The sequence below is a fragment of the Peromyscus leucopus genome, chromosome 14, assembly GCF_004664715.2.
Source record: "Peromyscus leucopus breed LL Stock chromosome 14, UCI_PerLeu_2.1, whole genome shotgun sequence".
Classification (NCBI taxonomy): domain Eukaryota; kingdom Metazoa; phylum Chordata; class Mammalia; order Rodentia; family Cricetidae; genus Peromyscus; species Peromyscus leucopus.
The window spans coordinates 65,616,747-65,628,089 of record NC_051075.1 but is presented as its reverse complement, the minus strand read 5'-3'; the positions used below and the strand labels follow the sequence as shown (position 1 = coordinate 65,628,089).

General features: G+C 39.4%; 1 protein-coding gene across 11 annotated transcripts in view; it reads right to left on the bottom strand.

Moving 5' to 3' along the window:
• The window catches only part of Zc3h14 (zinc finger CCCH-type containing 14), a 44,962-nt gene that overhangs the window by 21,483 nt on the left and 12,136 nt on the right, over window positions 1-11,343 (bottom strand). For all 11 annotated transcript variants that reach the window (XM_028886587.2, XM_028886588.2, XM_028886598.2 and 8 more), the window contains 4 exons: window positions 10,438-10,867; window positions 9,792-9,952; window positions 9,257-9,357; window positions 5,833-5,988 (listed from right to left, as the gene is read on the bottom strand). In XM_028886587.2, coding sequence (XP_028742420.1) covers window positions 5,833-5,988; window positions 9,257-9,357; window positions 9,792-9,952; window positions 10,438-10,867 — 848 coding nt within the window. The remainder of the gene's footprint in view (window positions 1-5,832; window positions 5,989-9,256; window positions 9,358-9,791; window positions 9,953-10,437; window positions 10,868-11,343) is intronic.

Here is an 11,343-nt window from a genome sequence, read left to right as displayed (position 1 = left end):
TTAAAAAATAAAAGAGTTCGAAGTACAGGTGTAGGGCACCATGTTCAGCTAAAATGTCAATTAAAAAAATCAAAATATGTCAAATGTATGGAAATCAAATATACTGGACTACAAAATATCAGACAAAAATAGGCATTTAGACATAATGCTTAAAATTGCAAACATAGCCAAGAATACAACAGTGGTCTTAGTATATGAATTTCTCAACAGGAAATGTTACAGCAAGAAATCAATGATATCACCTCTAATTGGTAAATGAAAACATGGTAGAATAAACCCATTTCAGACACAGTAGGATGTAATGACACATGCCTATAATCCCAGCCACTCTGGAGGTAAGATAATGACAAATTCAGAGTCATTCTCAGCTACATATTGAAAAAGTCCAAGGCCAGCCTATGTTATGAGACCTGTCTCAAAGAAAGTCATAAACAGAAATATTAAAAGGTGACAACTTCTGGGGAGAGGAAGTAATGTACAGAATTTCATAGTAAGAATGTTGCTTTGTTTTAAAAGTTTCTACATTATTTGACTATTTTTTATGTATTAGTAGGTATTCATTTTTCTAAAATTTCTCTGGTTAACACATATTTTGTATTATAAAATACGAATATGAAATATACCAAACAGGCAAAGCAAAGGGAAATCCATGCCTAAACACAGTGTAGTAAAACTAACTGCAGAACAAAGACAAAGAGAAGACCTTGGAAGCAGCCAGTGAGGGAGGACAGATCACCTACGAAGGAACGACAGATAATTAACAACAATGGAGACCAGAAGACAATGGTCCTATACAAATTTATGTGCTGTCAGTAACTTGTTAAACTAGATTTGGATACGTAGCCAAAGTACTGCACAAGAGGCTCAGAATGGAGTTCAGCTGGTGGAGCACTTTCCCAGCATCCTCAAGGCCCTGCGTTTCATACCCAACCACAGCATAAAACTGGGCATGATGGCATATATCTGCAATCCAAGCACTCAGGAGGTGTAACCAGGAGGATTCCTGGTTCAAGGTCATCCTCTGCTACATAGTGAGGTAGAGGCCAGCCTGAGATACATGAAACCCTGTCTCAAAGCAGGCAAGCAAGCAAGCAAGTAAGCAAGCAAGCAAACAGGCTGGAGAGACAGCTCAGAGGTCAAGAGTACTGCCTGCTCTTCAAGAGTATCTGGGTTCAACTCCTAGTACCTACATGGCAACTCACAACCATCTGTCACTCCAGTTACAAGAGATCACTCTCTGCAGAAACTTACCTGTAATTGACTTGTTCTAAAGCAGTGACTCTCAACCTTCCTAATGTTGCAACCCTTTAATACACTTCCTCATGTTGTGGTGACCTCCAAACACAAAATTACTTCGTTGCTACTTCATAACTGTAATTTTGTTACTGGTATGAATTGTGATGTAAATATCTGATATGCAAGATATCAAAGGGGTCTTGATGCACAGGTTGAGAACCACTAATCTAAAGGAGGCAGAAGCCAGAGGATCAGAAGTTTAGTATCATCCTCAGCTATAAAATGAGCTCAAGTCTAGCCTGAGCTTATGAGATCCCCCATAAGTAAATATAGATAGATAGATAGATAGATGATAGAAATGCAAATCAAAAATCAGTGATAGAAATTACCCCAAATAGATTGGCAATCCTAAGAAAATGCTCTAAATAATTCTGCCCCCAAAGGGCAAACTTGGAACATATTTTTTTAAAAGTCAAGGCTAAAGTACTATATTATTAGCTCACAAGTTTAGAGCAGTGATTTCTCTTGCATGGATTCTCTTGCAGAGAACCCATGTTCAATTCCCAACACCCAATCTCCTTTTCTGGCCACTAAGGACACAAGCACTCATGTGGTGCATGACATGCATGTAGGCCAAAGCACCTATACACATAAAATAAATTCAAATTATCTTTTTAAATCACACTTTATGATATTTAAGAGGCAATTACACATGAAGCACAAAAAAAGAAAACTGAAGGCTGTTGAGATAGTTCAGCAGGTGAAGGCACTTGCCACTAAGCCAGAAAGTTAATTCACTATGTGGGTACGTAGTAGAAAGAAAGAACTAACTCCCACAAACTGTTCTTACACACTTACACACACACACACCCTTATTTTTAAAAAATGGTTTATTTTCGGAAGGGAGGAAAAAGAAGGAAGTCTGAAGATGAAAGCACGGAAACAAGAGCAGGGCCAATTCTAAACGAAGGCTCCATCGCCACCCGACAACACTAAGATGAAGTCGGCACAGTGGACACCTTTACTTCCAACATCAGGAGCCAGAGGCAGGCAGCTTTCCAGAGTAAGTTCCAGGACAGCCAGGGCTACACAGAGAAACCCCGTCTTGAAAAACAAAACAAAACCAACCAAACAAAAACAGAAGGCAGGGGTAGGCATGTGTTGGTATACAAGGTCATGAAATCAAAGCAAAAAATGTGCAGAGAAATATTAGCGCTTACTTTCTTTGAAGATATATAAAAAACAACTGTATACCAAACAAGAATACTGTTAACAATTTTCAAAGAATATGTAATATCTATACCATATTGGAGGACCAAATGTCTTCCAATATTGTATTTTGAAAGCACTTGCAAAAAACCCATCTGTGAAAGATGAGAACTTCAACAGAAATTAAAAGCACTCTGGTAATGAAAAAATACACAGTGAAAGTGGCACTCAAGAGAAAAATACAGTTTAAAGTTTACATTGGAAAATAAGGGCTAAAATAACTCAGAAAAAATATGAGAGGATATTTCTGGAACAGAAATCAATGATATATAAAACAGAGACATCAAAAAAGAACGAATAAATCTGAAAAAAAAAAGTATAATAAACAATGGTGACAGACTGACCGGAGACAAAAAGAGAAAACGCACACATACAGGGAGACGGGCAGGTGAGTAGAAAGAGGCCAAGGAGACTATACTGTCAATAATTCATGTAAACCCACGGACATATTTAGATCCCAAAACCAGTCAGCCGAAACTGTAAACAGTGTGAGCACAGAAAACAGTGGGTTTGTGTGATGTGCCTCCCTGCTTATAAAAGCCCTCCCTCGCTAGTTCTATCTGACGCCATTTCAACTGGAACTTTGAACTGGAAACACGAGGTAAAGACAGACATTTGGGGCCGAAGAGATGGTTTGGTTGGTAAGAGCACCTTCTATGTGAGCATGAGAAACTTAGTTCCAACCCCCAGGACCCACAGAAAAGCTTGGAAAGGGTATGCCTGCCTATAGCCCAAGAGCTGGGAAAAGGTGAAGAAGTTCCCTGGTCAGCCAGCGTAGCTCAAACAGTGAGGTTCAGTTCAGCAACAGACCCTCTTCTTAGAGAACTTCTGATGGACTGTATTGGCAGTCTACGCAGACCACACACACACACACACACACACACACACAAACCACCTCAAAACGAACATAAGCCCAAAAAAACACCTCACTACCAGCTGGTTTATGCACTTCATCTAATCAGGTTCTCTAGTTTTACACAATAGTGTGCATCTCTAAATCTTACGGCTTTAATTTTGTCTCTGTTGTTTTCAAATAAATTCTCAGGTCATACGAACTATATACTATTTCCTGACTATAATTTTTCCTGTTGCAAACACAACATGAAGCTCAACTGATAAATTCTTCTGGCCTCTGTACCTTCTAAGTTGATTATGGGACTAGATAGAGGTTTGATGACTTGGTTCAAATCCTTTGGCAAAAATTAAGTTTCTTCTCAGAAAGCATAAAACTTCAGAGACAACAGCACTAACTATTCCTCCAATCCCACCCACTGCTCTCACTCACTCACTGAAATGACTGTAGCATAGAAGCTCTCTCCTCACTTCTGTGCTCTTCTGACATTGTTTTAAGAGTTTTTATTTTACGTGTATGGGTGTCTTGCCTGCATGTATGTGCACCACGTCCAAGCAGTACCTGCAGAGGTGAGAAGAGGGCAGTGGACCACCTGGGACTGGAGTTACAGACGGTTGTAAACTACCATGTGGGTGCTGGGAACTGAATCTGGGTCCTCTGGAAGAGCAGTCAGTGTTCTGAACCAAGCAATCTCTCCAGCCCCAACTTCCCTCATTTCTTGTATCAGGCGTAGGCAAACACTTTTACTTTTAGTCTACAAAAAAATCCAATCTACTGCAACTACTCAACTCATATAGTAGTACAAGAGGCCAAACAATCATTTCCTGAATTTCCATTCATAAATTGGTACAACTGGTTTCAATGAAATTTATTTATAAAAACAGTACCAATGACTATTATTTGGTTACCAGTGAAAATTATAGGAAAAACAATATAAATGCTCAATTATTTTATTCATGTTTTTTAAGACAATGCAAACGTATCCTTCAGCCAACCAATTAGTTTCTCTTTGGGGTTTTTTTTTTTGTTGTTGTTGTTGTTTTTTTTTTTTGTGCGTGCATGTGTGTTTGGGAGCAGATTTGTGCCTAGGATTGGATTTGAAAGAGCCCATTTTAAGGCAACTGTCACCCTTATGAAGATGAAATGGTTTTATCTTTGGCCAACAGAAACTCCTAAGATGCTAGTTCCAGAATCCTTTTGACATACCTCTAGCAATAGCTTTCTCTGCTAGCACAGTACCTAGACACTTTAAAAATCATTTTGACCTTTCCAGAATTGAATGGGGGCTAAGGGAAGAAACAAAAAGAATTAAGTGATAAGTAATGCATGGAACAAGATTTCACAGAACCTGGAACAATTCTTAGAATAGTTCAGAAGGAATACAAAACTATGTTCTTAACATATCAGACACCTAAGGCGAGGAGGGTAGGATGGGAGTGGGGCTCGATGATCAGAAAAAAGTAAATTAAAAATACCACAAAACAACAGATTTATTTCTGAGGGGGTGGGGAGAAACCTATAGATTCTGACTTCTGATCTTAATAGAAAAAGTAATAAAACAAACAAGAAACTTCAGTCTCTCCTGGTATAAATGGAAAACATAAGTACAGAAGAAGCAGAGAAGCAAGCACATCCAAAAGATCATTAACACAGCTGTCTAAGATCCAATGATGGCATCAGTACTGGGCAAGAAGGATGGGACAGTGAGGAGACACACAGTCACATGACAGAGTTGCACTTTGGCCTGCAGAGGCTGGGGTGGAAAGAAGAGGTGAGAAAAAGCAGGGGAGGGCGCAAATAAACACAAACAGAGGAGGTCAGCAACCAGCTGGAAGCTGCTGCTTCCAATGTGTCAGGCACCAGGGCAAACCAGGGCCACCAGGACAATAGGAAAAGACCACGACAAGATGCCAGGAGGGACAATTTCAAGAACACGTCAGAGTTTAAGTTGGAGGAACAGGAATAGGGACAACAAACAGACGTAAAGAAACACTAGCGAGACAGACGGTTCAGCAGGTAAAGGCATTGGTGCCAAACCAGGGAACTAGAGTTGGAGTGCCAGAACCCACAGGGTGGACAGAGAAAAACCACCCAACAGGATGCAATCTGACCTTTACATGCATGTCCACACACTCACACATTCATTAAATAAATAAAACTAAACATAAAAGATGGAACATAGAAATAAATGCATCTTTATGTAGGACTACTCTAACCCTGAGCAAAGTCTTTAATGACTAAGGCTGGGGATACAGTCAAGGCAGTTCACTAACAATCTCTCTACTTTCGAGAACATTACGTTTTCCATCATAAAAATTTTAAAGTTTCTGAAAAGTATCGAGTTCTCTACAAGATCTCATTCTTTGTGTACCCACTTCATTACTTTCTTCATAGTTTAACATTCCACAAAAACTTATTTGAAAATACTTAGTATCCCACAGATAAAGTGCAAGTGATAAATGGTTAACTCTCACCTTGAAGTTTTTCTGTACCATCTCCTTTTGCTTCCTCTTCTTTAACAGGGGGACTTATTCTGGGGGCCCTGCTTTGCCCCTGGACCATTTCTGCTAGCAATTCTTCTTGAGAAGTTCGAGTCCTGGGAGCAACTGGAAGTGTCTGTTTCTGTGGAACTTCACATAAAAAGCAAAAGAAGCAAAACAATACAAGCACAGTTACTCCTTCAGAACTTCACAGTTAACAACACGTATTAAATACAAATAGCCACCCTTGGGTTCAGAATAGCCACAGTGTTCAAAACAACACGTATTAAATACAAATGCAATCTTTTGGGTTCAGAATAGTTACGATGTTTTTTGTCCAAAAACAAAAAAACAAAACAAACAAACAAAAACTACAGTTTTTCTTACACTATTCCCAGGAAAGACATTTGACTTCCTTGCTTTACTTGTATACAAGCAACATCTAAAGCTTGAATGTCAGCACTCAGGAGGTTGAGGCAATGGGACTGCAATGAGTTCTGGACCAGACTGGACTACACAGTGAAAGCTGGTTTCAAAAACCCAAAACAAACCAACAAAAACTATGTCATGATACAATTTAAAATGTACGTAGTCATTTTAAACCAGATGCAGTGATATGCTCTTACAGTGATTTCAAACCATAACATAAACAGGCAAATAAAGAATGTTTCAATGCTATTTTTTTTTTTTTTTTTTGGTTTTTCGAGACAGGGTTTCTCTGCGTAGTTTTGCGCCTTTCCTGGAGCTCACTTGGTAGCCCAGGCTGGCCTTGAACTCACAGAGATCCGCCTGCCTCTGCCTCCCGAGTGCTGGGATTAAAGGCGTGCGCCGCCGCCACCACCTCCCGGCTAAATGCTATTTTTTAAAAATTCTTTTGTGACAAGGTCTCACTGTAGACCAGGCTGGTCTCAAATTCACTATTAAGTTGAAAATAACCTTAATCTCTTGCCTCTATTTCCCCAGTGCTAGGATTACAGGTATGTACAATCAAGTTTAATGTTAGTTCTTGAAATGTGGGACTCTTCAGCTACTTTTTCAATTTTCTTTAGAATTATGTGTTTTGCCCACGAATATGTATGTATACCCATGAGCACAGGTATGGTGCCTGTGGAGGTCAGAAGAGAGTGTTGGATCCCTGGGAACTGGAATTATGGATGGTTCTGAGCAACCAAACAGGTCCTGGGACTGAACTCAGGTCCTCTCAACTCCAGTGCTCTCAACTGCCGAGCCATCTCGATAGCCCAATACTGGAGAGACACTGTCAAGAGCGCCGGCTGTGGTCTAGGAGAAACTAGTCAGCATAAACGGATGTTATAGACTAAACTTGCTTGGGAAGTAAGCTGCACAAAAAAGCTCAAGGAGCAGTGCCACCAACATAACTCAAAACTCAGTAGTAACCAAACTTGTTAGAAACTGCAGAAAGGACGGTTGTACTCCTGGAACATAATGAAAATTTAGGTTTGCTGAGAAAATGTTTCTGCTACAATTTGTTCACTAAGCACCTGATGTGGTGGCACATAGCCTTAATCCCAGCACTTGGGAGGCAGAGACAGGCAGATCACTGTTGAGTTCCAGGCCAGATTGGTCTACATAGTGAGTTCTAGGACAGTCAGAGCTAAACAGTAAGAATCTGTTTCAAACAAAACAAAAACAACTTCCCCAAAAAAGATTTGTTCACTAATATGCTGCAAGTCTATTTCCAAAACAAAAGAAACAAGTCTTACTTTACAACCTGTGCTTAGGCCCATCCCATCTCAGAGAACAGGTCTCTAAAGGCAGCTCTTAACAGGAAAGCACTGAGTAATGAGTGACAGTCCTCATCAAGTTCCAGTCTGCCATCAAGTCCTAGTTCTCTTTCCAGGAAAAGCTTAATTCTGTCATGGGGCAGGACGACCCTCAGTAAGTAGTACAGGGGAATGGGACACACACAACACTGGTGTACCTAAGTAACTGTGACAATGTTTTTGCTGTGTAAATGTCCTATTTGTCCAAATGGCCAGACTCATAGTCTCCTGTCTAAATTGTTCTAAGTGTGACTTGGAGGGACCTGATGAGATTTCAGGATGGCAGTACCTAAGCCTAAGGCACAGCTATAAAGCTGGTAAAATGTTCTATTTATGGCTGGTACCCTTTTGTGCATTAGCCAGAACCAATAAAGATTTCCTTTATTAATCTCTAGAGTATTTGGAATGGTTTCTCAGTGGGAAGGCATATTAATTCTGTAACAGCTGCTCTTTCAGAGGAGGACTAGGGTTTGATTCCCAGCACCCACATGGTAGCTCACAACCATCAGTAACTAATTCTAGGGGATCCAATGTTCTTTTCTGGACTCTATGCAAGCAAAACACTCATAAACATGAAAAAAAAAGGGTAAAAGCAAGGAATTTCAAGGTCATGGAAATGCTTTAAATTCTTACTCTAAGCAATTATCATTGCTGTATTAGAAGAGTGAATTTTTGTAAAGGCAAACCGTTAGAGCAGGTGTTGGCCTTCACCTGATCATCCCGATTTCTACTTCATGTTGTATGCTCAAGGTTAAGTAGGGATGAGGAGAAGCAGAAGGTAGGTCAGTACCAAGAACTGTTTACTTTGCTTCAAAAAAGGGTCATGTGACAAAGGGCAAGTAAAAGAATGCTGTAAACGTGTCTATCAAATTCATATAAAAACTTGAATTTCAGAGCTGGCAATTGCTATCACCTTAGTCCCACAAAATTTTCCACTAGCTCCAGGTGAACAAGTCCAGAATGCAACAGCAGCACAGAACTCACAACCACTTGCATTTTAGAGTAAGTTTTCTTGTAAGAAAGTTTTATTATTAAAAACTTCACACCTCAATATCTGACATCAAATGATTTTAGAGCTTCAATTCTAATTAGGGTAAGAATGTAACAATTCTCTGCCTTACAGTCTATTACCAAGTTCCATCAAGGGAAAAGAGACTGGTCTATACATATAATAGTTTTAAACAAATTTCTTGCTTTGGTCTGGGGATGTGGTTCAGTGGAACAGGACTTTCCAAGCATATGAGTTCAATCTGCTGCATGGCCAAAAACTAAATTCAAAATTTCTCTAGCTTCAGTAACTTGTTATTACCCAATTTTGTTCTTTTCTACATAAGTACATACATAATATTGAACTAAAAAAACTAATATGAATGTCATACATTTTTTCATAATTCCCTTTATAATTCATGAGTATTATTTTATGCATATGAGAATAGAGCAGTTTACTCTGCTCAAGGAACTCCGATGAGAGTTTTTCATCTGAAAAAAGTGCTGAAATCTTTTAAACCCATTCTTCTAGAAGTTCATTCTGGTCTTTGCAGCTAGCAGGACTCTTTACTTCACACATCAAGATAAGCATACTCAGTTCAATGAAGCGATCTCTTACCCGGAAAAACACACTACATTGAAATTACCTGCAGAATAGTTAGTTGTTTTTGTTACAGACTCTTGAGCTTCAGAGATAGCCTTCAAAATTAGATTCTTGTTAGCTTGTTTAGAAGGTGGAAGAGAAGGTCTAAAAGAGTTTTAAGAAAAGGTATTTTTATAATGTTTTAAATTTCAGTTCTTTACATGTTAACCATCTATTATGCTGTTACTACATAGCCTTCTGTTTTAAACATAGCAGTTACAGTTTTTAGAACAAGTCAATTAGACTGGAATTCTACAGTTTTTTTTTTTTTTTAAAAATGACTCTGTATTAACATTTTCCCCCTCATTAATTTCCAGTCTTTGCAATTCTCTCCAAATTTAAGCAAGTCATTTTCCATGAATAGGTGTATCTCTCAAAACCCAAGTGATGCTGTAGGACAGCTGAGTGCCAAGGCACTCATCTAGCATTAGTACGCACAGGCCCCAGGTTTCTTCCCCAGCACTGCCAAAGAAACAATCCATCACAATCTCCAGCCACGTCAAGTAGTTCAAGATTAATTTGCGGCTGTGGTCACATACCTCCTCTCAGGCTTTGCTGGCACCGACACGCTGCTGGACAAGCTTCCTACCCGGGAGCCGTAGTCCTCATCTTCCTCCTCCTCTTCTCCATCATGACTGAACCTTTTTACTTTTACAACGGAACTTACCACAGGCAACTTTCTCTTCCGAAAGTTTTCATCCTACAATGAGATACATTTAAGCTTACCTTGCATTGAAAACAAAGTTCTATCACAGAAATACTTGTCTTCATTTTAGGATGATCTCAAGATGATCATTTAAGCTGATCTTAAGATCCAAAAGGGCTGGATTTCTTGTAAAACAGATGAAAATACCTTCTCAAATAGTTAACTCAAAAGAACTTTAAATTTATTTTGTAACAGTTGCACACAGCACTGTTAGAAAAACTATTCAAAACAAGTTATTTGGCTGCTTAAATTTAAAATTGACACATCTGCATAGATACCAAAAAGAAAAGGGCAAAACTAACTCAAACTGCTAAAATCACAAAGCACATGTACATGACATAAAATCCCTACAGAGCCAGTCCGAAAGGACACTATTTTAAGTAAACATGAATATGTTTACTTAGGTTACATCTGGAATCAGCAACTGTCAGTCTCTAGTCCAGTAAGCCAGAATCAATCTATATAAAATCTACACCAACCTCAATACTCATCTTATCCAAGCTGTTTCTGAAGAAGGGGCTGTAAGTGTCGTCTATGCTGCTAAGCACTTCCGGTTCGCACAGACGTCCTGCTTCGTAGACCTGGCTGCTCTGTACCTCCAGCTGCTTGGCAGCGTGAGTACTGCTTTGCTGCTGCTGAAGTTGCAGCCTGTTTAAATGGGTACCAGTGTCTGCATTTCTACTTGCAGGTGGTCGGTAAATTTCAATAGAAGGGCGAGAAGAACCATACGTAAGTGTCACTGTAGGTTTTTTCTGAGATAAGGGATTCTCCTGCACAAAATTGAGGTCTTCATCAATGAGATCATCTGGTTCTGGCTTGATATCAATCACATCTTCAGAGGGTGCTGGCTCCCTCAGAGGTTTCACTGTTGACATTAGCCGGGTTGAAGTTCCATCATCATAAGAATGTCTATTAAAACAAAATAAAAGCATTACAACAAAACTAAAGCATTATCCTCAAAGCTTCAAAGAATGTTTACTCAAAAAACTTTTTATGAGAAAGTATGGATACTTTTTAATATTAAAAACTATTTCTAAATCATATTCATTCTGTAATTTTTTTCTCTTCTTTTGAGCCAGGCTCTTACTATTTAGCTCTGGCTGGCTTGAGACCCTTCCACCAGCCTCTACCTGCCAGGGGCTGGGATTAAAGGCCTGCACCAGGGCTGGAGGTATGGTTCAGGGATTCTGAGAACTGGCCACTCTTCCAGATCCAGGTTTGATTCTCAGCACCCACACTGCAACTAACAGCTATGTGTAACTCCAGGTGCAGAGGTTCTAAAGCTCTCTAAAGGACTCCATGGGTGCTATAAGCGCATGATACACAGACACACATACAGGCAAAACACCATACATATCTAATAAAAAAAATTTTAATGCTTATAC